The sequence below is a fragment of the Marmota marmota genome, unplaced genomic scaffold (assembly GCF_001458135.2).
Source record: "Marmota marmota marmota unplaced genomic scaffold, marMar, whole genome shotgun sequence".
Classification (NCBI taxonomy): Eukaryota; Metazoa; Chordata; class Mammalia; order Rodentia; family Sciuridae; genus Marmota; species Marmota marmota.
Genome location: NW_025999990.1, coordinates 6,973,513 through 7,001,459, shown reverse-complemented (window position 1 = coordinate 7,001,459; position 27,947 = coordinate 6,973,513). Strand labels below are relative to the sequence as shown.

Sequence of the window (27,947 nt, the reverse complement as noted above, 5' to 3'; positions counted from 1 at the left end):
AGCAGGGTGCAGCAGTGCCCAGCTCCCTGACTCCAAGCAGGGATTTCTTCCTCTGCTTTGGCACCAGCCTGTCAGGTTTCAATGGCCTGGCTTCTCCTGGACCTACCTGGACTGTGTCCTACTCTTGTGTGCATGAAAATGTCACCTGAGGAGCTTTGACCATGTGACAGCTGTTTGGAAACAGACTGCCTAACACATTCACAAATGCAGGAAACCTGTAAGAATAAAACCTGCCCCACAGCCCACAGCCTGCTGCTTATATATAAAAATGCAAGCACAACCTAAAAGCAATGTCTTAATGTTCCCTATTCTATTCTCAAAGTTGCTGTAATTATTTAGGAAATAATTTCATTTTATCAACAACAAATTGAATACCTTTACACTGTTCACGGGAGGATCAAGACAAACATGAATAATTATGATACAAACTTATTGTACTTTATAGAAACACAAAAAAGATCATAGACAAAAACCAAGGTAATGTTGATTGAAGGGGACTCAGGAAGGTTCAGTGAAGAAGCTGAATGCAGTTGGAATGTGAGATTGGGGCGGGGTGGGGGTGGCATGGGAAGCTGCAAGTAGAGAGGACAGAGCATTAGAGGCAAGGAAGCTGGAAGGCAGAGCACCATCCCTGAAGGCCATTGCAGAAGGACCCTGCAGGCTAGAGTTGGGATTTGGAGTATTACAGGGGAGGGACTGAATGGCAGAAGGGAGGAGGAAGAAGGAGTGGGATGCTGGGAAGAGAGTCAGCACTTCCAGGTGGTGCCAGCTTGCCACCTCATTAATCCTCATGACACCCCACTATAGGTCTGGGCTTCCTGACTGCCTTCTCAACATGAAGACCCATTCAAAAGACACGCCATGGGCTGGGGATATGGCTCAGTTGGTAGAGTGTTGTCTTGATGCACAAGGCCCTGGGTTTGATCCCCAGCACCATACACACACACATGCCACACAACTCAGATCTCTCCTGCAGGTTCCTGAGGCCACTGAGGAAAGATGACTGCAGTCTACATCATCCCTTGCAATACATCCCATAGATATCTCTCCCTCTCTTTCTTCCTTTTCTCTCATTAGCTCCAGGACACCATTTCTTACTCCAAATGACTTACTGCTTTTCTGGTCTCACCATCAGTCACCTCAATTAACGAGACTAAAGATCTTCATCAGGAGCCAACCTCCTTTTAGAAAGTACGAGAATTCTTCATGGTCCTAATTTTATACTCTGGCTGGGTCATATGCTAACAAGGAAAGTGAAGCGAAGAGTAATTACATATTTCCCATGGTCTCCAACAGAGATGTTTTAAGACACTTTGGCATTGATGAAGAGGATAGATGGCCTAGGAACAGGTGCTCCAAGGAAAGAGACCAATTTATGGCATGTTGGAAAATGGAAAACTCCACAGATGGAGAAGAGATCAGCAGCTGCCAGGGGCTAAGTGTGGACCAGGGTCTGAGCAGGAAGGGGCAGTAGGAGGGAAGTTTTTAGAGGTGAGGGTTCTATCCTGATTATGGTGGTGGTGATTTATTTATACTTCTCTTAAAACTCACAAACTATACCCCAAAATGAAGATTTACTGTATGTAAATTTGAGAATACATTTATAAAAATGAAGGGGAAGCCAGCTTGACTATAGAATAGTCAAGAAGTCATGAAAGGCTCAGAGCAGCAGCAGAATAAACAGTCACAGTAAGAATCAAAATCCAGGTGAGACAGATTTCACAAGAGGGATTCAGGCAGATGGGGAAGAGAGGACCTCACAAACCATGCAGGAAAGCTCTGTCTTACAGCGAGAAAACAGACTTGGAACTGTTCTAAGTGTTCCGAACTTTGTCTGGGTGGACGGTGATATCATTAGCCAGACAGAACAGACACAGAAAAGCAGGCCCAAGAAGGAAGTTGATGAGTTCACTTTTGGATATTTTGAATTTGGAACATTCATGTCACCAAGATTTCTTTTTTTAGTTTTCAGGAATTTGAAAACAAAATTGTTGGGTGTTGGCACTGAACGCAGTTATCTTTCCACAAATATGGTTTCTCTGCAGCTTAAATACAAAAGAACTTGTGACAATGGATTCTGACATGAGGATGGCTCATTAGATTATTCTGAGTAGTTTTTGTTTTGTGACCAACAGTTGTTCAAAATCACATAGAGGGAATGATAGTTATCCAATAAAGATTTTAGGCACATTCTCCATTAATGCACTTGACATTCCTTCTACCTTATTTTCATGTATCTATACAAAAAACAGACAAAAAAAGGCTTTTTATTCCTTGTCAATAATAATGCAAACCAAACTGAAAAGCAGTTTTTGTTTTCATTCTTATTGATGCCAGATTATAATCTACTGCTATTTTGCTTTTTGTTTTTGTTTTATACTGTGTGGTTAAGTAAATAGACAAGGGAAGATGGGCATTGCTATTAGCAAAAGTTTCCATTTTGCCTAGAGGATTGAAATTTAGGAGACTTTGTCAATATTTCAGAGAAATTGGAAAAATGACTTGATTTAGTGGTTGGGGAAGGAAAAGGAGTAGCATTTTCAACACCCTTGGGACCACTGGGATATGTAACCAATTTTATGAACCAGAACCTCAGAGTTGCAAACTACCAAGAAGGCATCATGTTCTTGGCAGTAAAGTTTAATCCCAGAATAACAAAATAAAAAGCTAATAGCATTAAAAAGCAGTGCCTCTTGTTTATTCAAGAGCTGAGTAGGGTTTGTGGAAATATGGTGGGTCTTAGGAAGACACGGACACGTGTGTACCCTTCGTCAGGGGGTCCTGTGTGGTTCCCTGATGGAGTCACATGCCCAGCCCAGTGCTTGGCACACAGAGACTCTCAATACATACTTGCTGAATGAATGGATGAAGCTAGGAGCGAAGTGAACAAATTGCTGCAAGTAAAAGATGCAAAGCCAAGCCTCTGTACCTCACTCACTCACTCATCCATTCATTCAGCAAGTGTTGCGAGCACTTGGTTTGGGATAGCGTTCTAGGCATGGTGGTGGATACGAGCACGCAGAAGACATGGCCCTGGCCCTCAACACTTTCATACCTAAGAGGAGAAGAAAGAAAAGTATGGTAAACATTTGTGTATCAAAGCAATATCAGCATGTGACCAAGCCCAGGGTGGTGTAAAAAGGTTGGAAAGGAGGTAAAGATTTAAAGGTCAGTGGGGTCACTCCCATACTATTCACTCAGGGGGTGAGATCAGATCAGAGACTTAAGGGAAGGAGAATTTTTGAAAATTTGGATGGAAGCAAAGCATATTGGGAAGTAAAAAATGGCAGGGAAAAGATCTTCAGGGCAGAGAGGACAGGGTGGATTCAAGCAACAGCCATCCCACTGATGAGGAGCAGGGAGCCATGCTGGCCCCCCCTCACTTGGGGAGCCGGTGCAGCAGGCTAAAGGAAATGAAGGCTGCCTTGCAGGAGAGGAGGACCATTTTTTTTTTTAATCAGGGAAGAATTTAAATCTGATAAAAGCACAAGATAAACTGGAGTACAGAGAAACTGGGGCAGGTTAATGAAGTCTCAGATGCAAGCATTAAGGATGATGATAGCAAGGCAGTGAGGAAGGAGCGGGTGCAGAGACATACCAAGGGCCACCCAGGGCCACAGGACTCCCAGTACAGGAAGCCAGGCAGGAGCTGTAACAAAGCATCCTAGACTCTGAGCCTGAGTGATCAGGGCAACGACAGTCACATGAAGAGAAACTGCTGAGTCTGAGAAAGGTTTGCAGAGATGATGATAAACTTACTCCTGAACTCAACATTTTGATTACATGTTTAACTTGAGTAGCCAATAAGAAATCCAGACAGTCAGACTCATCAGGAGCTAGCACATAAGCAGAACTGGGACTTGTGGAAATACCTCCTTAAGAATCAGCTGGCTATAGGGGATACCGAAGCAAGGGCGATGGAGAAGGTAACTTGCAACAGAGTCAGGAAAAAGGGAGAGAATGAATCAAGATGAACATGGGTCACAGACCTCCTCAACACTAAAATGGAAATGAAGACAAGTGGGGTGTCCACGTTTTTCATAACAAAAGAAAGTTCCGAAAGCTGGCTTTTAACTGGAGATAAAGAAAATACCTCCACAACTCATTCCTAATAAGGGCAATAGCTGTAATCCACTGTGACAAAGTGAAGGATCAACTCCCCTGCAGAAATTTCACTTGAAAGAGGTGGCAGGATGGAGCAAAGTGGGGAAACACAACCCTGCTCTGCACAGATCTCCCTTCCTAAACTGAATTCATGCTTTGACGGGAAAAGGTAACCACTAAGGTAAAGTAAACAATAAGTACTTTTCTTGGGTAGGAGGCGACGGAAAGGAGTAACTTGTTCAATCAATCTGCAGTCACCACAGATAAAAAAATAAGAGGAGATACCAGCACCCTGCAAGAGCACAGCGTAGGAGGGCTACTCCCACCCTCATCCCACCAGGCTCTTTCCCAGGTCGCTATCAACACGCTTCAAAAGCCTGTGAGATGCAGATAAAGCCCTTCAGCACGTGCAGACTCCTCCACAGCACAGCCATCATCTCGGCACCAAACCTTCCCACCTTTGCATGGAACAAAAGCTCTCGACCTCTGCACTGGCGCCCACAGCTGTTTTCCACGAATAGACTGAGCACAGCCAACCCCGTTGGCTCTTTGAAGGTACACCATCCTTTTCCTGTGGCCTAATTTAGCTGCAGATTGAGATGAGCAAAAGAGCAAAAATGGATAAGGTTTTCACAAGAGATACTTAGCAAGAGGAAGCTGCATTTTTTTCCAGTGTCAAATTCTTGAGACACTCATGCTTGATCTTCAGTCTTCTCTTATTTGTTGAAAGAATGTCTAAATTATTCCCAAGATGGACTATAATTTTGACTGAGGAAATTGAAGTTTGTGGTTATAAATAAATAAAACACTACATTTTTAAAAAGATTATTAGTCTTACCAAATATTCATTATACAGTATGTATGGGAACATGTTTAGTTGGATATAGACCCTCAAAGATGGCCTTTTGCTCTTCAAAAGACCTTCATGAGCACGAGTCCCCATCAAGGATCAACTGGTCCATAGACCTGTTCTCAATCACTGAGGGAAAGTTAAACAAATAGAGCTCCCATTTGGGACTCTGCAATTTAAACAGAGAAGAATTAATGCAATCTGTGGAAGCAGGCAAGAGCACATTAAAGGGTATAGAGATAAAGTGAATCACCTTGAATTACTTGGTTCGGTTGGAACTATTCTTGTCACACTATCACACAAGCCCCTGGAGTACTCATGAGCATTCCCCCTTTTTTTTCTCAATAAAGTGGAAATTTTTGATGAAATAATGTTTTAAATGCATTCATTTCTTTCTCGTAAAGACAGGTGGAAGGCAACATTATTGACGTGGGCATGACATCAAGCTATATCTTTTTCCTGTTCTTAGAATCCTAATCATGAAAATGAATGCCTAGAAGATGGTTTAGGGAAATAAAGAATTCCATGGGAAAGAAGTTCAATTATAGTCTGAGAAGGATAGAAACCACCTGTAAGCTGTGCTGAGCTCACAGAAGAGCTTCAGCACAAGAAAGGGGGCCTTTAATTGACCACAGGGGTGGCAATGAAGCAGGTTCAGATAAGACTAGTGAGCCATTCAGTAGATGAACCAGGGTGCTTCTGGTGGACATGTCTACAGAGCCACAGGAACCTATAAAACAGTTCACTGGCTTTCAGAAAAATACTGGAAGGACTCATCTCAATCCCCCACCACCAATCATGCCCCATCCTTAAAAAGACAGGTATGTTCAAGGTTATTACTCTAGGCACCAACTTGCCCGGGACCATCCTGTTTCACTCTGATATCCCAGTATAACAAATAACACCCCTTTGCATTCCCATAAGTATCCCAACTTGAATGATAAATCTTATGGTTGTCCTAGATATGAAAGAATTGGGATCTACTAGATGAAGGTGGATATTGAAACAGAATACTTTTGAAAAAGCTTTCCTTCTGCATTGTGCCATATGTTCATACACATTCCAGACCTTGTATACTGCACTGACATGTACAGTTTTAGGTTGGGAGTTGCATTTTGATAATACAGAACACTGCTTGCACACCAAAGGAAAAGGGTCAGAATGTAACACATGCTCAGTACATAGAGAGCAGATGAAATGATCTTTGAAAGAAGGCAATGAAGGAACCATTTTTTAACCAGTGTCTTGAATGAATGGTTCTCCAGCCATGAGAGTCAACACTAAGCAATAGCTTAGCAGTTCTCCTTGATTCTGTGGGTGAAACATTATTGGGGTGAGGGCAGGGACAGTTAGAAAAGGTTTTTGATGCAAAAAAAAAAATCCAGTAAATAGAGCATCTTCATATACCCAAGATTAGGAAAGGGCTGATTCAGAAGAATTATTTGGGCTTAAAGCCTCCTGCAACTGCAAGCTGTGCTCTGAGCTGATCCCCTAGACCTCATGCAGCACTCCTGTGAGGCCAGCCAGGGTCTCAGTGCCACGCCCTGTTCCCAGGACAGCAGAGATGGAGAAATGAGAAAGCAAATACACCTCTAGCCCGACTGCACTGCCCAGAATGAAATTCTCTGATCCACTGAACATTTTAAACCAAAACACACTCAAACCCTGAACATCAGCAGCGCCCGTACTTCTCTTTTTTGGGGTTGTGAAGAAAGGGTGGGGTGCTGCACAGAATAACAATATTCAGCATAGGAAAATCCCCCAAACACAGGATGACACCTGCTTTGTCTATTCTCCCAACCAAGTTGAGTGATCACAAACCGTTCTTCAGGAAATATCCTCTGCAGGTGCACAGAGGCTGAAGGAGCAAGAACATGTGTGGGGGGCCGTGGGCCCGTGAATGTGGGCCACGGAGGGGCTACGACCCTGGAAGGAGGAACAACAGGCTCGAAGGAAAGGCGGCAGGGAGTCGGGAGTATGTTCACGAGTGTGTCTCTGTTCAGGTGCTGAGGCAGAGAAGTTCACGGAGATGCCACAGCCAGCTTCCCTCCAGCCCACGCCAACACAAGAGGGAACGGGAGCGAGGAGAAGCAGGCCACTTGAAAAGTCCCATTTCAAAATGTGAAGTAAGATTTCCAAATGGAAAATGCTTAATTAAATTATGTAAATTTATGGAAACACATCCTCGCCCTACTTCTGATCTTCTGCAGCTACCGATCACAAGACAGTTCACCTTTAGATCTTTTTTAAAGAACTAGCAGGCTACCTTCACTTCGGAGCTGTTCTCCCCCCTCTCTCAAATCTAGCCTCTCTCTCCCTGTGATGCAGAGCTTAGCGCTGGCAGAGCAGAAGCCTGTCATTCTTAAAACATGAAGAGAATAATTCAGCACCTTTTTTTTTGTGATCACAGAGAATGCAATTAATAGTTTGGCTGCCTTGGTATGTAGACCAAACCTTCTGCCACAGTGTTCTGCGGTGCTGTTGTCTGGGGCAGCTCTGCCAATCTTTTCATTCCAACAGAAACCATGCCAGCCTTCCCAGTGCTAAGCAAAGTATAATGAGGCGGAAGAGGCGGCTGGCGCCTCAGTGAGGGAATGTGCTCTAGGATGGTTCTCTACCGAGGACAAAGCCACCCCAAGACCCAGGGGCCTTTGTCTCCCTGCACTTAGGGAAAGCAATTAAAATATAGGCTTAAAAAGGAAAAGTATTTAAATTCTTATGCCGTTCCTCTATGGCCCTCAAGCTTTTTAATTCATAGGAAGCAGTAAAGCAGAGGAAAGCAGAGGAAATAGTTTTAGACAAAGAACCGGCTGTGATTTACTAAAGCACGTGGCCAATGTGGGCGAATTCTACATGGGGAACACCACCGTCTGAAGATATGTGATAAAGAACGAGAACTCACAGAAGGGATGAGGATGAGGAGAATGGAGAGGTCTGAAAAGCAAGTAGGGATGAACGCGTTTAGATCCTCTGCTACAATAGTTATGTTTTGGTGACTACTGTAAAGTCATCCTACACACAACCTGGGTTTGGTCAGGGACAGGTGATCAGCCCTGGCTGGTGATCACACAGACCATGGATCTCAGTGCCCCCAAGTACATCGGGCAGCAGAGAGAATGTCAAGAAGAGCCCTAAACCTCTATCCTGGAATTGATAGTTTACTAATGCCATTCTTGCTGGTTCTTGGGCTTTTAAAGCTCAAAAAAATCACAAAATGATTGTGAGTGACTATATCAACTCCCTTGTTTGTAGATGAAGAAACAGAAGCTGAGGAAAGTATGTGACATGCCCAAACAGCAGTTCCTGGCAGGGCCAGGAGGACACACCCAGGGCCCTGGCCCGATTGCCCTCAACCACCACTCAGACCTTACCTGCCATACCTGTCTCTTATTCTTGGCCTTGAGAACGTCTCTCCTCTTCCCTTGAACTGAAGGTCCCCATCCCTAGTCCCAAGCATCTCTCATAACATCAGGTGACTTTCTGGATCTGATCCTTTGCCCCTTTAGTCCAGGGAAGCTATATTGTCCTTCCATCCCATCAATGACTGAAACTCAATCTCAGAACTCACCAATCTTGCTTCACACTGCCAGGAATTCAAGGTGACAGTCACTGACTTCCAACAGAAGGAAATGTCCCCTGGTCATGACAACACCCCTGCCACCCTGACCCTGTCCTTCCCTAGAGGGTCTAAAGGCCCAACAGGAGTTGCACCTTGACTGTGGCTATCCACTGCAACCTTGGATTAATGTTGTGTCAGCCCCCTGCTTCACGTTTGCATACACGGGTATGTCAGCTACACACAGGCACACACAAATTCTTCTAAACAGGCTGTGCTCTATTATCTTTGGTACAGAAATAAAAGTAAATATTTCCATGGGCAGGCTGGGGCTGTAGCTCAGTGGCAGAACACTTGCCTAGCATGCATGAGGCGCTGGGTCTGATCCTTAGCACCACATAAAAATAAAAATAAATAAAATAATTTAAAATTTTTTTTCCATGGGTAAGTTTTAGTATATTTCCAACAGGCATTGGGATAGAAGTCAAAGGCCAAAGTTGTATTCCTGACCCAGCTCCAACTGCAGGTTGGCAGGTCCTTCCCTCGGCCACCCCTGCCTACCTCAGTGGACAGACAACAGGATCAGCAAGAACACAGACACAAACACACTTTCAAAAGGGTCAAAGTGCCACAAAATAATCTAAACTGCACTGCATCTATGGAAAAAGAGAAGGTCCTTCTATCATCCCTGCATAATAATATCCAAATATGGGAATAAAAAGATGACCACATGGTGCAATAAATGGTTAGCCATCTAGACCAGTGAGTGTGTCCAAGAGAAACATAATGGAAGCCACATAGGTCATTTAAAACTTTCTAGTGGCCACATTTAATACAGTTTATTTAAACCAACATATCCAAAATATTGTTTTACACTTAATTAATACAAAATTAATAATGAAATACTCATGCATTCATCTCTTCATATGAAGTCTTTGAAATCTGATATATATGTGACACTCCAATCACATCTCAACTGGGACTAACCACATTCACAAGCCAAATTGCCACAGGTAGTGAGTGACTATGATGCCGGACAGTGTAGAAGCAGAGTTTGTCACAGTATCACGGTTGTACACTTTGGTGGTACATGCTAACCTTTTTTTCAGTGCCTAGTAGTGAATAAATGCCCAACCAAGATGTGTGGGATGAATAAATATTTGGATATATTTAATGATCACAGAAACTCTTCAGGATAAGAGGAGGAATAAGACTTTGATGATGCATTAGTCTGTATTGACCTTCTATTCCCCAAACACCCTAAGTCCTGGTCCTGAAGCCATCCCAGGCAGCTTCTGTTGATGGAGTGGACCATTCCCAAGGTGCCTTTAACCTGCCTCATGACACACACCCTGCCTCTTTATAAAGTGACTGCATCTAAAAGCCCAGGACTGCTGACAACAGATGAACATGTGTCTCTGCACCCTGTATTACTGAGAAATCATTTGCATTCTGTTAAGTAAATTTGCATAAAATTGGAGCCAAGAGAACTTGGCTGGGTTTCCACACCTCACTCTCCCCACACTGCTATGGCCACCACGACTTAGAACCACGGACAACATGGTCCAGCAAGACACAGCTCCAGAGAAGACACAGAATCAACATAATGATGGAATCTCTCTGCCACACTGACACAGGGGCCATGTCCTCTGGGGTAAGCAGAGGAGGTATGCTGAGATGCAATCTGGCTGCCGCATCCTTTGTTATGACAAGAGCTTATTTTACAAGACTGACCTATGGCATAAAAACACAGCTTCAGTTGAGGCTGTAATGATCCATGACCACACACACACCTGAAGGCAGGGAGCTCAGATTCCTGCCCCTGGGCCATGTGGGAAGCCAAGCTCACCCCCCTTCATTCCAGAAAGCCACGGGCTTCCATCCCCAGTACAGCTTACCCTAAAGGAGCCCTCCTCCTCTCAGCCAGGTGTGTTGAAGGTACACTACCGGCAAGGTGCTACCAACTACCTCCTTGATATGCACACACCTGTCTCTCTGCCTTTGGACCAAGGGACAAGTGGGTCAAATTTCAGTGACACCCAACCTTCAGGTGCCAGGGGAACAAGATAAAGCACACGGGCCAAGTGTGGCAGGAACAACACAGAAAACCATCGGATATTATTTTATATTTTGTTATTTTTAATCTCAACACCTATTTCTTTCTAGGACTATTCCCCAGAGAAATTCCACTTTCATGACCACACTGGTTTTTTTATGCCAGGGTGGAATGGGGGGGGAGGCTGTGGGGCTGTTATCAAGCCATTGTCACTTCTGCTAAGGTCATCTCAGATGCTATGTCTATGTGAGATAAATGGTTTCCTAAACAGGCTTCTCCGCATCCTGCCTCTAGTATGTTTGCCCGAGTCACCACTTCTGGGACCGTGATAGAAGCAGCTTCCCAGAAACTCCTAAAGCAGAGAAGCAGCAGAGTGTCATCATTCACAGCACCAGGCCTCCAGGACAGGCTGGGTTCAAGCTCCAGCTTAACCTCCCAACTAGCTAGAGTCACCCCTCCAAGCCTCAGTGACCTCATGTGCAAGACAAGGATAAAACTGTACTAGTCGGCCTGGACTACTGGACACAAGAAATATGCTAATAGAGATGGAACATTTAGGATCCACCACAGGAATGTCCTTGCCATAAGAACAGCAGGAGAGTCCCTTCAACATTGGCTTGCACTGCCAGGAGCTTAGACACAGCCAGCTCTCCACTCAGTCCATCGTTGTTTATTGAGTACCTACTGCATGCTTGCCTGTGCTAAGCACTGAGTATGCAGAGATGACCAATCATATGCACATTCCTCCACTCCTGTGCGCAGCCTGTCCTGTACTGGCTGCTCCTACTGCCCCCACTGGATGCAGCTGCTCAGCACCTTACTTGGACACCGGCCCCCATCTTCCCATCTGGCCTCCCTGATGCCCTCTCTACCCACCAACATGCCAGAGATCAGTGTTTCCCTCTACCAAGAGCCTGGTCCTGCCATTTACCACCTTGCTAGAAATCTTCACTGGCTTTCCAGGGCAGGAGTGCTCAAATCTAAACTCCATGTTGCAGCACCCAGCTCTACCTCCTTCCGTCTGTCTTTCGGGGCACTCAGACCTTTTTGCCATGGCTAACCCTACCAAGTCCTTCAAACACTCTATTTCCATAGGGTACCCTTTCCCATTCTCCATAGGGCATTTTCATTTTTTTAAGAAAGCTCTTACTTATCCTTTAAGACCCAGGCCAATGGCATCTTAACTTTGACCCATCTTAACTTTCCCAGGAAAAGCTCCCTGTGTTGTAATGCATCTGCTTCCCTGGGAGACTTCCCTCCACACGGCTGGGGATGGTGATCAGAAACCTAGTAGGCACAGGCAATGTTGAATGAACAAATGACCACATTTCACCGCACAGTAGTTTCAAAATGAAATCATGAGGCAGATGTGCAGAGTTCAGACACCGCAAAGCAGCCTCCCAGGGGTTTCTGCAGCTTCACGGAGCAGGACAGGCCCGCTATTCTAATTATGTGCACAATTTAATTTATGCATAGAGTAATTTAGATACAGCAATAGAGCAAACACTTCCCTGGAAACAAAACATCCACACAGACTTCAATCAAGTTCCTACTAATTCTCTAGTCTGAGAATTAGTAAGGTATGAGGGGAAAAAACAAAAGAGCTCAGAAGGTAAGCAAATGCCGTTTGAGGTCTCAGCCTCAAAAAAAATTATTTTTATATATATTGCTATTGCTTTGCTTCCTCTTACTACATTCTGGAATGAATCATTTTACATAAGTAAATTTTTCAGATGACTGAAGCCTAAACTTTTGAAAAATTTTAACCATTTGGGATGGAGACATTTCTGCAACTGATTACCCACTTTTCTGAACTCTCCAACTGTTCCTGCAGAAAATAGGCTTGTCCTGTAACTCAGCAACATCCTGGATGTGAACTACTGAGCCTGCTTTGTGACACTGTCCAGCGGTCACCTCGAGGCCTGTTGAGACCTTCACTGCCATCCACCTCACACACAGCAGCCACACAGGGCTGTTTAGTGTAGCTCCTGGACTCTGTGAATAGCACTTTTGTCTTCTTCCTTGCTGTTGGACTCTAAAATAATTTTTCTGGTAATTTTCAGGTCTCCATTACAACCACTGCCAACTCAGTTATAATTTAATGTATTTGCTGTTTCTACCACTGGAGGATAAAAACAATAATCTTGGGAGAAGATTTTTTTAAATGCAAATTGAATAGAATATTGTTCATCTTTAAAAAGGGATGAGATTCTGACTCATGCTACAACATGGGCTGATTTTTTTTGTTGTTGTTGTTCAATAACATGCAAGACCCCAAGGGAAAACACTGTGTGCTTCTATCTAAAAGCCAAATTCATAAAGACAGGAAGTAGAATAGTGGTTACCCAGAGGTGCCAAAGGAGGAATGTCCAGCTAGCATTTAATGGTACAGCATTTCAGTTTGGGATGATGGAATTTTCTAGAGATGGATGGTGGCGATGATTGCATGACATTATGAATGTGCTTAATGCCACCAACCTGTACATTTAAAAATGGTTTAAGTGGGGGGTGTGTATCAGCCTAGCATGCATAAGACCCTGGGCTCCATCCCCAGCATTGCAAAAACAATTTTAAAGGTTAAGATGGTGAATGTTATTTATATTTTAACACACACACACAAGCTCCATATATACCTTTATATATATATATATATATGTTAATTTTAAAGCAATGATGGCCAAGCTCTTATGAGCTGTGGGTGTGAACTTCAGCATGTGAACTTTTATAACATCCTTTGCACAAAAGGGTTGGAATTACTTCCTAGTTCCCAGTTGTGTTTCGAATTATCACCATTAAACAGAGATATCTGAGGGTGTTAATATGCTTTGTGTGGGGCTGGGGATGTGGCTCAAGTGGATGCGCTCGCCTGGCATACGTGCGGCCCGGGTTCGATCCTCAGCACCACACACAAACAAAGATGTTGTGTCCGCCGAAGACTAAAAAAAAATAAATAAATATTTAAAAAAATATGCTTTGTGGTCATAAAGGTCTTCTCTCACAAATTACAGATAGGCACACCTGACTCCTGGGTGCACATTAGGAGTAATCCCACAGAGAACTCAGGCATCGAAGAAGGGTGGGCTTTCTTCTTTTCACACTGGAAGTCAGGGAGCGGGGCACAGAATCCAACCTACTCTTCCCTTGTCCTGAGAGCAATCTGCAACTAAGAGGCCACATAAACACTGCTAAAAGAATCAAGACGCTGATCTTCCAATTTCACTGGAATTTTAAGGATTTACAAAATTATATAAGGCAGGCTTTCCAACATTATACTGTTGGGTTATAGCTTATAAATTAAACATTCTAGGTTATATTGGACCAACATTTTTTTTAACATATATCTATCTTTATAACAATAAATACCATGCAGTTCTACTCTAAAAATTCATAACTTGTGCCTGGAAAGAACATTTAATTTTTAAAATTTATCTACTATGCCTTATTAAACAAACTTCTTAGAACATTGGGGTTTTTTTTTCCTTTTAATTTTGCATTCTGCACGTGAACTTGAAGTTGGTTAAATAGTTGATCAATATGTGTTTAATAACAAAAAATATCAGTGAATGAGAAATCGGGAGAAAAAAAAAAAGGTTCAGTAAGAAAGCAGGAAGAGTCTCCTATCTTGTCAGAACATAGTGTCTAAGTTTCTCTCAAGAAAGGAGTTTCCTGGCTCCTGCTAGAACCCCCTTAGCCCTCCAAGTCAACACAACTGCATCCTGTTCACATGTTATGATGGAAACACTGTCTTTTTTAGGCCAAAATATCCAAATTAAAACGCAGGGGATGGAAATAACCCTCCCTTGATACACCGCAGTGGCTGAAGGTGGGTTTGTTTATGAGTAGAATAAAATTTACAGCTAACTCTAAAAACAGATACATCATCATCTTGTAAACTTGAGTAACATGTCATTCCACCTCTGGGCTCTGGAAAAAAACACTAAGGTCATTCCTAAAATAAGAACAGAGAGGGATGAGGATCGCACCAGAGGTAAAACCACAGTCTTTTCCCACCTTTTTATTAAAGGCGTGAGGCAGGTCTCAATTTGACAGTGAGCTCATAGCTCTGGGTCCTGGAGGCGCTGGGGGTGTGTTATTCCAACAGCTCAGACCCCTGGAAGAACTTGGGGAGCAGGTGTCTGTCTGGTGTGTATGAAGCAGTGATGACTACTTATTTGTCAAAGGCTATTTATACAGACTGTTGGAGTCAAAGGGAAGAAGCTGAAGTTTCATTTCAAAGTTTCATTTTTTTTTTCTTAACTAGGAGAGAACTTTAAAAAATCCATGTTGTGAGAAAGAGTTCAACTCCTAGTTACCAAAACAAAAATGAATAATTAGCTTTCTAAAGAAACCAAAAAGTCACGTGCACCAATTTGTTATTTTTCATAGGATTCTGTTTAAATGTTTACAATTTTCTTTAAGTTCTAGAGGACCTGAATTACCACTTGGATTGCCAAAAAAAAAAAAAAAAAAAAAAGGGATCCCGGTTTTGCCTCTTACTGGGAGAAGTCACTAGAGTTTACAGAACCTGGTTCCTCATCTGTAACTCCACTTCCTACCCTCAGGGGAGGTTATTAAGGTTAAATAATCTCCTATCCATAAATGTTAGATCTGGGGTCTGGCACTTACTTATGGGGGCCAATATGTGCTCGTTTTCTTTCTTCCTTTAGGTAGCAGAGGCCAATGACCCCATGATAAATGGAACTGGGAAAGATGAGGAGTTGTGAAGGAAAAAGTGTTTCAATCATTTTGCCAAAAATAGTAGCTGTCTCTTGATTCTGTATTTGCACAGAACTCACAGCTGATATAAGGGCAGTTTTCTACCAATATGTTAATTTGAAGGTAGAACACACAGTTTCCTGCTGATAAAAAGGAAAAGCCATTAGTCCTATCCATGTACTTGCCATAGTGCTCCAAGACCAATGAAGACGTTGATATTGTCCCCCACCCCCAGCACCCTTGTTAGGTTGACTTTGTAGCCCTTCTGTGTTTTCCATAATTATCTACCTAGTTTGACTTCCCCCATAATACTGGATTCAGGACATAGGAGAGGCAATTCTTGACTGTCACCTTTTCTGATACAGCCCCAAGCCCCTAGAATAACAGTGCCGGGCACATAGGAAGCTCTCTGTCAATATTGGTTGAGTGAATGAACTTGGACTAATATCCCCCTTGACACCATGGAAACCCTACTAGTGGAGGCTCTACCATTTTTAAAATTCAATAAACATCAAATTTTTATTGGTCACCTAAAGAGAGGAGCCCAATTTAGAAGTAAATAAAAACACCATTGCTAGTTAGTGACAATCAAAAAAACAATTGCATGTGTCCATGTAGTTCTACTCTGTCCCTGAAAAGGGGGCTGATTTGTGGAACCATCTCTTGGAGTGTGCAGAATTTGCCCATCGAGCACATAGCTGTCCCTTTAGTAGGATAAACATATCCAAGGCTAATGTGGCCCCCAAATCCCCACAGGGTCCTGAGCTAATGCATGGGCATCTGATAGCAAGCAGTAAAGATGTCCCTCTGCTTCAATCTCAGAAGCACTTTCAAAGCAGAACCAAAGGAAGAGAAACAGCCAAAAATAAAAGGCCAAATTTTAATTTTCTGGAAAAAGTTTTCAGACAGAGGGTAGTAAAGGATACTATTTTTCAAAATTAAATATATCCGATTAAGCTTTGATTGAACAATCTGGTGCACACCCAGAATAGTGCAAAGAAGTCTTAGTAGTGCAAAGACTCCCAGGGGAGGCCTGCTCCTCCTCTGCTTCCCAGCTCAACACAGCTTGTTACAGCTTCCTCTTCCCATGGGATGAACAGCTCCAGTGTATGGGGAGAAGGTGGGGGAAGCCGAATGCCTGCCTTCCTTAGGGGTGTTGTGAACCTCAAACAGCCAACAAATATGGAATTCCTTGGGAAACCTCAAAATCCTACCTATCAACATTGTCATTTGTATCTCCTAGAGAAAAACTGTATAAAAACTGCCTGCCATGGTTCAATTATTCCTTTAAATACACTTTTATCCACCAATTGTTAAAGAATATTTATTACAATGTGAATTTTAAACATGTTTTCAACCAGGTCATGTTAATTATAGAAAAATGTAAAATGAAGGGAAAAAAACCCACCAAGCTCACATATAACCAGAACAACCACTGCACTGTTTTCAAAATGGTCATAAAAACGACGGCAGCTAGAAGACAGAATGAACGATTGAAGCCTGTGGCCGATCACTGCATGGTCTAAAAGCCTCTGCATCTCAGCTGCACAAAGCTGACCATTTGTGGCATCTTACTGCCATCCCTCCAGGCCAGACACACAGTCTCCTGCTGTACTTGAGGATGCTCCTCTCCGGTCACTAATTTCTTTCTCCCCAGTCTCCCTTGACTGAGTGGAGTCAGAGTGACCTGTCTGGTGTAAGCCCCTCTGGTGGGGTCACCAGCACTCTCTCTGACCAACCCACTGGCTACCCCACTCCAACCCAGGCCGCACTCTTCATTCCTGCAGCTCCCCAGGGCCTCGGCCTCTGTAGAAGTTCCATTTGCTTCTCCTGCCACTTCATTAGGTTAACTTCTGCTCATCCTCAGGATTCGGCCCCTTCCTGGGAATCCCTCCTCGGCTCTAACAAATGGCCCTGCTATTGGTGCCTTTCTCCCTTGGGCCCGGCGCATGCGCTGCTGTACTTGCTGTTTTAGGATCCTCACTCTCCCTGGTCTGCCAGCCAGGCCTATCTGGCTCCCATTTCCCACTTCTCCAATCCCTGGCCTACACCATGTGCACAATGAGAAAAATATGTCATATGAAAGTCTAACCGAGCTCTTGTTCTATGTGCTTAAATCATATGGATGAGAACAAAATTATCATTCACTCAAAAATGCAGAGATACACGTGAGTCCTTAACAACAACCCGGACACTCCTTTCCAATATCCTGCCATGCCAAACAGGTAGAGGTTTAAAGGATGAGTCTGTGTCCGCACTCCTTATATTTCTCCTGAATTCTCTTTTAAAACCACTAATTTACTCATTGGTCATGCCCTTGAAAAATCCCTTACAAGAGATACTTTGAAATTCCAATGACATGTACATTCATCAGTTAATTTTTAATTGCACCAAATATTAAATACTCACATTAACCAGACAAAGCGTATTTAGCTACTGATTTGCAGTGACAGCTTGTGTTATTCTCACACACAGGCCAAGCATGAAATAGAAAACTAATAACCCCTTAACTGTATTCTCAAAGTATCATTTATGGGAAAGAAAACTACATGCAAAGAAAACTTGTGCAATGGCTGTCATTTTTTTTCCCCTGCGCTGCAAGCTGTTACAAAGCAGGGGAGCTCATTTTCTCACGGATATGGACAAGCTCAAGAATCCCACTGTCACTGGATGTATTCATTAAGAAGGAATCTGGCAGCAGCACAGGGGACAGATAGTTTGGAGACCAGGCCAATTATCTGGGTGTCCTTTATAATTTGAAGTTTCTGAATTCACTCAAAGATAAGCCACTTGAAGAGGGGCTGGCAGTGGGAACCTAAGGCGCAGATGGCCATGGAAGAAGAGAGGGAGGAAGGGGGGGGATGGGACAGAGAAGAGGATTTGCTTGTGGTTTCATTCATGGGGACAAATCTGCAAGCTGACACATCCATCTTTTTTAAAAGCCCCTGGAGAAGTATGGTCAGGCTTCATTACAAGTAAACAAATCATACGATCTTTCTCAAACAGATGACAAATGATGAACAACAATGCTTTGAGTTCGCCTCATGCCAAGGGATGAGGAGTCTCAAAATTCCACCAGTTCTTAAAACCGCAGATAAGCTGTGAGGCTTGCTTGAACCAGAACAGAGAACACAGCCCTGCGCAGCCAGGCCAATAGTTTTATCTGTGACAGCCCTGGTGGTCTCCTTATTGGTCAGCGTCTTTAGAAATGAAATCTTAGGTTCTCTCACCTCTGGGAATGCTGAGCTATACTACCTCCAGCTTCAACTGGCTGCTTGTTTTTATGGAAGAACGAGGGGATCATTTATCTTTGTGACTTCTATGCTGTTCTTTTCATATTGGAGCTACAACGCTGATCAGTTAAAATCCACCTTGCTCCCGCTGCGAGAACCCTGCACAAGTGTTGCTCTCTTTAATGATAAGGTGATGAATAATCTTGGACTTCAAGACCTTCACAGTCTGGGTTAGATGTGAAACACGAGGAATGAGAACAAGTAGGCACATCTGTGCAGACTGTGTGTATGCAGCCTTTGTGTCAACAGAATGTGACACCCAGCAGGCTGGTGCCTCACGTTAGCACTAAGGATTGTTGAATGTTTAATATGAAGCAAAATCCAAAAGATTTCTCTTTGAAATGATACACTTTATGAATGATACACTTTTTCAACTCAATGGAAAAGAAGAAAAAAAAATCAGTATTTTTTTCTTCTTAATTTCTATTGGATACTTAAAAAAAAAAACTAGTCGGATGAAACATTTGGGACATACACACTATAACAAAAGACAAGTAAGAACGTTAGCTGGTTAGGGTGAGTTACCAAAAAGTTACCCAAAATGCTTCTAAGATAATAATTTTATTAATTCATTCCTTCAATAAATGGTCACTATGTGTGCCTACTACCTACTATACTAGCTGCCATCTTGAATTGAATAGAAGAAATATTTCATGAGGAAGTCCCAGCAAAGGAGTGTGCCTTGGTTTTCTAAGGCCTAGAGCCACAGATGGAGAGTAGCAACAGGATATTAGAACAGCACTAATTTGAGTCAAGTTGAATTACTGTTGACAAACTGGTGCTGGGAAGCCAATCTCTGGACTGTAAGGCTTCAGGTTAATCATCTTAACTCCAATTCATGGAGGGCTGCAGAGGACTTGTGAGCAAAGGTGGTATGTGAACAGCAGTAATAAAAGATAGTAGAATCAGCAGTCCAGTTAGGACCACTTTGGGAAATGAACAGGAAAAAGGGAAAGCCACATAGTTTGGGGGAAAAGACATGTTATATTCCAGCCTCAATTTCCCTCCTGAGCTCCAGATCCTATGTCTTACTGAGCATCCTACTTGGATATCCTAATGAAAGCTCAAGTTGAAAATATCCAAAATTAAATCTCACCTTTATCCCACCAAGATCTATCTGTTTTCATCTTTCTTTCTGAAAGATGGTTCCATTATTTGAGTGGGCTGGTAGACACCTTGAGCCCTGATTCTTCCCTCCCTCATTCCTTTAGAGAAATGTACCTTCCTCACATCTACCCTATCTTTTCCATCCCACCCTACCTGCTAAGGTGGGTTAGACTCCTACCTGGTCTTCCTCATCCTGCCTCCATTATCATTGATCTTCAAACCCACACATCCTGCCTTGTCTCACAGCCCTTTGAACATCTGTTTAGTTAAGTGCAGATCTTTCAACTTAGGACCAAATGATAAATTCTCAAAGTCAGGTTTTACTGCTGTGATCCTGATGCCCTAGTCAAGGCAGCCTCCATAGTTCTCCAGACAGGTCTCACACATCCCTGCTTGCTTTGACCCCTCTGGTTCCCACTAATTGAAATGTCCTCTCCCCACATCTCCTATCTATTCTCCAAAGTTTGCCTCAAAATCATCTCCTCCTGAAACTCTAATGGGTCACCTTCTAGCTGTATGGGATCTCTCTGGATACTTAAGGTCATCAAGGACTCCAGCAGTTTACATACCTATCAGTCTCTTACTGGTCGGCAAATTCCTCAAAGTCAAAGCACACAGTAGGCCCCCAATAAATGTTCTTTTCCCCAGTTAAAAAAGTTAGTGTGCATATTTCGCCTAAATAACCAAGTCCTTCTAGACCTTTCCCTGTCCATCCCTGCCCTGGTTTCTGGGAACCCAACGTAAGTTTGTGACAATTGCTAGTATTCCTCAAATAAGACTTCTGCAGATCATTTTCTTATACCATTATTTAAGTGGCTCTGCCTCACTGTACTGTAATTTTATTATAAAATACTTTAAAACCTTCACTCGGTGTTTTCAGCATTTTTAAAAAAAAAAAAGAAAGAAAAAGGAAAGCAACTGGCAGGAATCCATAGAGGAAATGGCTAGGAGATAGCCTGCAACTTAAAACCTGGAGGTGTGAAAGCTGCCACCCTTCATGGACTTGATTTCCCTATCCCACCCCAAAGAGGTCAATCCATATCCAAAGCTGATGATACAGTTTTTAATTAATTTTATTCCTATACTAATTATAATAAGGATCTACATCATATATTAGATAGGCATTGAATTAAGAGGGCTAAGTATTTTGTCCATATTCTCTTAGAAAATTCTAATGCAGCTGAGAGCAATAGTTGGCTGCAATTCAATTGCAGGGTTATTTCACAGACATAACATTCATCGTGTTGTAAAGCAGAAGAAATCTTAAGGCAATCTGCTGCAAAGGACTAGAAAAAAGTGAAGAAAAGACCAGTGGTAACATTGATTCCTTGTTTGGGACTCTAAGCATTAAAATTCGTAAATTCTCCTTGAGTCTTTTGCAGCTTAACTGTCTTTTTGACAGTTAAAAATAGAGAAATATAGTAATTGGAACTGTCACAAACAAAGATGTATTGGTCTCTATGGAAAATATCTCCCCTGAAAAATTAAAGCTTTGCTTGACACAGTGGATTCTCTGGCTGTTTTTGGGAGACATAATAAAGAGCAGAGTGGAGTCAGTCATAAGCTTCTGACTCATTACGATGAAGCCCCAGAGAGCTGATTATTAACCAAAAGGAGAATAAGGTTCTATCCTTGAAATTCTGAGGGCAAAACCAGCAGCAGAATGGAAATGCAGATTTTCCCAGTAGCTTCCCATTGAAGCACTGTGTTCCTATGACAAAGTGCCTTCCAAGGTTAACCTCTTCATGTAATCTGCTCCATCGCTCAAGAGAATCACCCAAGGAGCCCAAACCAAGCGGCCACACCAGCATGTTGGGGAGATTCCCTTTTTACCATTTTTTAGAGAGTGTCTGAGGAAGTAGTCCTTACCATAAGTTATTTTAATGTAGTCAAAATTCATCTACAACTCAAGTTATACCCCACAATAACCTTGCACTACAGGGACCACAGCAAGTAAAAATTCTGCCAATAGACCCTGTCTTTTCTTTGCTTGGAGTTGAAATTTATGATCTCTGGAGGAAAAGGACACTATCTGGGGACAGAATCTTTACTTGCCCAATTGCCTGCGGCGAGATTGAGAGTGGAGTAAGCTGCAGCACTGAGTTAAACCCCCAGTTCTGCTCCCTGCAGCTGGAATCTAGACCTCCTGCTGTTCCCTCCAGGTGAGTCCCTACAAGTAGGAAGGTAACCAGGAACTAAAAGAAAGACCTGGCAAGAGGGGATGGCCTTGGGGGCCAGTACCTATGAGAAAACCCTGAATGGCTTTGGAAAAATAGAAATGATGGTAGATCCCTACTCTCACTGAAGGATAAGTAGGTTCACAGCAGAAATCCAGTGCTGGCACTACAGAATTAGGCAGAGCTCGGAACAACCAACCACAGAAAAACACTTGTAATAAGAGAAATAGCTTTGCTGTAGTTAAAAACTTTTAATTACATAAAAAAAATCTTTAATTACCATCTCCATTTAAAGAAAGAGGACCATATATGTCCTAAAAGTTCAGCTCCTACTTCTTAGGAACATGGTGTTGTAGCACATTATGATTTTCTGTAAATTTTAAGTAGCATATTAGAAGAGAAACATGTGATAACAGAACAGTAATAGTACCTAAACCAAAACAAAGTAGAAGTTCTTTCTTCTCTTCCAAAGGAAGAGGCTCTGTTCTGGTTCAAAGCCTACTTGCATTTATCTGCATATTAGTTATCTAAGGTAGAGTTCTTCAAATTACCTTATTCTAATCATTCTAATCACACCCTTGATTGTCTTTTACTTAAAAAGCACTAATGAAATTCTTGACAAACTGTAGAATGGTGTTTATTGTCTTCTTAATATGCATAAAGAGTGCTTAGTGGGTTACTATTTTTAAAGGGAACTCCCCACCCCCACTCATGCTTTTCAGTTCTATACTGTACAGTATTTTTAAATTTATCTGCATATTACCCTTTATTTAAATCAGGCCTAATGCACACATGAACAGCTATATGGTTAAAATAACTTTTGTAGACAATATAACATTAGTTATTTCCTTTTTCCCTCTGTATATTAGAATCCAGGATCATACTTGTGAACTGCTTGGGAACTATGAGTTTATCAAGACACCTACCATCCTAACCTATGAGTTCATCGGGGGAGGGGACGCTCTCCCCTCCAGTGCCCCAATCTAACCCAAGACCCAAGACTTGCCATCTTTTCTGTCCGATAACTGTCTCAATCCTTGAATGATTCTCATCATCAATCCTGTTTATACATCAGATGTCATGTTGTTTGAATCAACCCAAGAGTAACAAAAGAGAAAAATCATAGGAAAATGAACTCATTATGTGGTGTATGTAGTTAGGAGTTAAGGCAACAGATTGAGGGGTTACAGCCATACCTGAATAAGGTGATATTAAATTACTTTTAAAAGGCTCAACAAATCCTTTGAACCCCAAATATGATATATCTTTGGAGGAAAAGAAACTTTCTACTCATCTGCTACAAAGACAGTGCTGTTTTCTAGCACAAATGCTCTCCTGCTAGAATTGCTTTGCTACACTTCTGCCAGAACATGACAGGTGACCTCCAAATAGACTTGTTGTGTTGCAGAAATGCAGCACCCACACGCTTGTTTCACAAGTAAGTTTATCATCCCTAAAAAAAAAAAAGAACAGGAAAGAACAGAGAGAATTAAAAAATGGTAAGAATTTGGCTTGCTGGTTTATTTCTTTTTTTAAATCATGACTTTCTGGTATCTGGTATACATACGTGTACCAGATCCATCACGGATTGCTAAAAAGATCAATCTGTCCTCACTAGAATGTACTACCAAAAGAGCAGGATGCACCAAAGAATGTTTTCAATGGATATTAAATAGCAACAAAAGTTTTAAAACAGAAAACAGAATTGAGTGAACTAAAAAAATTCATGAAGGTCTAGAAATATAATCACTCAACAGCACATGACTGAATACTCTAGGAGCAATCATGTATTTTTTTCTACAAGATAAATTATTGAACGGGGTCATGTGATTCTTAGCAGGCAGAAAGATGCACTTTCCCAAGGAAAGTTCATCATTAAATGTATTATTTAAGACTGGATCATCATAATGCTATTTTTAATCCTATCATCTTGCTGCCAAAATTGGCCATAAGCAGCTGATGCTCAGCCACTAGAAAAATGATGCTCTTAAACATAATTTGTACACTGGCATGAGAATGGCACTGCTTTCCAGTTAATCAAATGTTTTGCTAGATGTGAGCTGCATTCAGAAAAGAGAAAACTGCTTGCTGACTTAACTAATAAAAAGGAAGCTGACCTCTATTGGGTATGGAGAAGCTCCCATCTTCCCCAAACTACCAATACTGAAAGACACCCCCCCCAAAAAAAAAGTTAAACCCACCATTTCATCAACAGAATGAAGCTCAGCTCCTACAGTCTCTGATTTGAAGCAACCCATCCTTCTCATCACGTGCATCTCACTCCCTCCTAACACATGAGGCTGAATGTCATCAGACTTCACAGTTTGGAGGGTGCTAACAATCCTTCACCACCACATTGCCCATCTCTCAGCCCTTTGTTTACAAGAGACCCTTTGTTCTCAAAGCAATCACAGGGTCACTAAACCCATTTACAGAATTCACACACTGTTATAAGAGAATAAAATAATAACCAACAGAGCCACTAAAAGAGCTAATTTCTTGCCTTTAACTGAAATAAGAAAGCTATGTCACCTTAATAGGACCAGTGATGCCAGTACCAATTGTATAACTACCATCAAAAACCATCTTGAGAAGACTGGTCTTCTGGCAATTGACCTCCTATTTCTCCTTCATTCCAATCTATTTCTTCCTTAGGATCAGATGGCTCTAGTGAAAACTGGGAAATATTGACTATGCTCTAGACCTGGGAGACCACTGGACAAGGGCATTGCAGAATCCCTCCCAGAATGTGCTGCATCTCAAAAGATGCCCCCAGGAATCAATCAGGTAGCCAGCACCTTTGACTCTTGTGCACACAGACCACAAAGTCTGACTGACTCAGGAGCACTGGGGTGAGACCTGAGATTCTGCATCCCTAGGAAGCTCCAGTGATGCCGTGCTCTGGTCTGTGAGCCATTCTTCAGCAGCAAGGTCTTAAGACATTTTTAAAGAACTGTTGCTGTCTCACTGCTCCCTTTCCCGCTTTCTCTGGATGCCACACAATGCCTTATTCAAACTTAGGAATAAAATCACATCCCACTCTATCCCCAGCTACTTCTTTAGTCTTTACTTAATTTGTAGGCTTCTGGGATCTATCAGAGGCAAATCATTCCAAGGACTACTTCCTCCATGTTATGAAACATGGATAGCAAACACTTCTCCTCAACCCCAGAAAGTTCTGACTGTGCAGCAGAAAAGAAAAAGTGACTTCAAATGTAAAACTTCCAAGTGTTCAGTAAAGTGTTCTTTAAATGAATTGAGCCCTGGATATAATGCAGATCATTGTCTTCTGTGAAGAAAATATGTAAGCTCTCTTCTGAAACTTTCCCATTGTTATTAAAACTACACTGCACTATGCAACATATCATTAAGGATGCAACCCTGATGGGTGCGAGTTTTAAGAAGAATCTATATGCCAAATGCCTAAAATAAAAAATTAGATTAATAACTGCTCACTTGAAATGATAAGTTAATCATCTATGACTCTCAAATACTACCAGTTTTCTACAAAAGTGTTCACATGATTGCATTTTCTGATATACACTTTTTTGGGGGCCAAATTCCTTTGTTTTTCTATATAGTCAACCAACCATGTGTTGTTCTGAAAACTATTATGCATTTTACCATCAGCCATTTGTGGTTCTATATGATTTATTTTTACTATAAGAGGTTTTGTCAAAAAAAAAGTTTTATCGTGTTCTACAGTATGTCCTTGTGGTTTGGCATCATAAAATGTAGCCTGTACATTTATCAACCTCAGATACCTGTTGACCACAGAGATAGGCTCTCCAATGAAAACCTGATTGTGAAAGGAGAAAAAAGTGATCCTTCACTTAACAAGAAACTTCAGTTGTATGAGAGGTTAACACACTGGAACTCAAGAACAAAGGTCAAGGTTATATCTATATTTCTATCATAAACATGGCCTTGTTTCCCACCTTTTTTATTAATTTTCTTGATCGATGACAGTTACTGCCTTGGATTTTTTTCAACTAGAAAGAAAAATTTCAAATATAACTTTTTCATCAGATGAAATAGGAAAAACATTAAACCAGTTTTATTTTGGCTTTAAAATGATCCTCCTGGAGTCTGGAGGTCCCTACCTGTTTGGATACAGAAATTAAAAATCAAACTACCTACTTTTAACTTAACACTTAACAAAAATATTTTCATCCTATAGCAAATTCTGCAAGAATGTGGGATCTCAACACACAAAGGAATCACAAAGAGCATTTAGATTTTAGAGATTTTAAGTTAGGATATTTTGGTTAAGTTTACTTTTAAACATTGTACAGTGGCATCGATGTTTTGTCAACTTTGGTCAAATAAGCTCAGATGTTCCCATCAATCATCTACTTTCCTTGGCCTTTTCTCTTTTGGGCCCCTGAATATTAGTACATTTTGTAAATTGTAGTAGAAACATGTAATGTGCTTCTTGACATTTAATCCACATGCAGTTAATTCTAGACGTTTTGCTCCTGTTAGGGCCTATAAAATAATATTAGTAATTCTCCCCAGAGATTATAAAAGGAAGCACTGAATTGAACCCTTTTTCAAAGATAACTGTTCAAATTAAAACAAAGTGTCTAAAAAAAGACTTCAAACAAAAATTAATATTTTTCATAAATCATTTTAAATACAAGGTGAAGATCGTAATTACAAACCTCAAGTCTTAGGATCATGGAATAGTAGAACTGTATGCTAAAATGATGAAAGTCCTATCTACCACATTACCAGAAAAAAAAAAAAATCTCCTCACGAATGTTCTTCAAAGCTATACATATTAATCATTTCAACTGAAGTCAGGGCATGAGAGAATCCACTGCTAAGAATCACTTTTTCTTACATAGATAGCTAGATGCAGGTTTCGGAGTTGTTTTGTTTTCTTTTTTCCAGCACAGTGGATCAACCACAGAATTATGTGGATTCTAGGTGGTGAAAAGTAAAATACCAATACACTTTTAAATCATACACGAGTTACAGAATACAAAGGGTGAGGCTGATGCTAACTCTGTTACTGATGAGACAGTGAAGCAGCCACAGCCTAGTGATCTTCCTGGCACAGGCACCATCCTGCCCACTGGGAATATGGTACTGCAGATTGGGGTCTACCAACTTCAGCGAATGCCAACCTCCTTACAGACACTGCTCAGTTTTCCAGGAAAAGGAGTTATATTGGTTTTCTCCTCTGGGAGAATTTTACCAAGTGAGTTGGAAAAGACATGCCTTTGGTCCTTTGGTGGAGTCTGTTCCTCTACTAACTGGATGGTTCCCAATTTTCAGTAGGAAGAGGAATCCACCATGCATGCTGCAAAGACCCAACCCTTGGGGTCTGGTTGATATGCAGTCCCTGAAATCTCCGACCTCAACAAGCTACTGTGATGCTGGGAACCCCTGAGCTCCCAGTTTGAGAAACACAGAAGTGAAACCATTTATCAGAAAATACTACTGGGTCAAAAATGAGCCTCGACGATTGGCAAGCAAGTCACACACTTTCAGCGGAAAGGAGTTATCACGGTCCGGTTGGCAAGGCGCACCTTGTCCAGAGGAAAAGGGAAGGGAACAGAACTACAAACCCGATTTTATTCCCTGGCTCACGGCCTTCCCCTGACCGAAGTATCCACCCATCCTTCAACCAAGGTATCTCACACCCGAGACTTCAAACCCAGACTCATTCAACCCGACGTGCACCTACCCAGCCTCCGTTATCCTGGATCCAGGTGTGCAGGTGCCGGTTCAGGTACTCAGTCATCCACAGGGCGATGTTGTCCACCAGGGGCGACATCTCCCGGTTGACGCTCTCCACACACATGACCCCACCGAACTCAAAGAAGGCCACAATCCTCCCCCAGTTCACCCCATCCCTGAAGAGCTCCTCCACCACCGTGGCAAAGCGTCCCCTTGCGGTGAAGGGGGTCAGGTGCAGCTGACTGGACATCTCGGCGAAGTCGCGACGATAGCGACGAGAGAAGTCATCGCCGGCCTGGCGGAGGGTCAGGTGGACCACAGGTGGCACCGGGCTGAGCACGGGCCCCGCGGCGGCAGCGGGGGCAGCCGGGGGTGGCGGTGGCGAGGTCCTGGCGGCCGG

At 42.3% G+C, this 27,947-nt stretch overlaps 1 protein-coding gene across 2 annotated transcripts in view; it reads right to left on the bottom strand.

Moving 5' to 3' along the window:
* Positions 1 to 27,947, bottom strand: part of Bcl2 (BCL2 apoptosis regulator) — a 166,064-nt gene that overhangs the window by 136,591 nt on the left and 1,526 nt on the right. The window contains exons 2-3 of one of the 2 annotated variants that reach the window (XM_048806114.1): positions 27,555 to 27,947; positions 22,835 to 23,312 (exon numbers count right to left, since the gene is read on the bottom strand). The exon at positions 27,555 to 27,947 is cut by the window's right edge and continues 453 nt beyond it. In XM_048806114.1, the coding sequence (XP_048662071.1) occupies positions 23,307 to 23,312; positions 27,555 to 27,947 (399 nt within the window). In that variant the 3' untranslated portion in view covers positions 22,835 to 23,306. Of the gene's footprint in view, positions 1 to 22,834; positions 23,313 to 27,554 lie in introns of those variants that run through there. The other variant, XM_015482323.2, reaches the window with a different exon arrangement.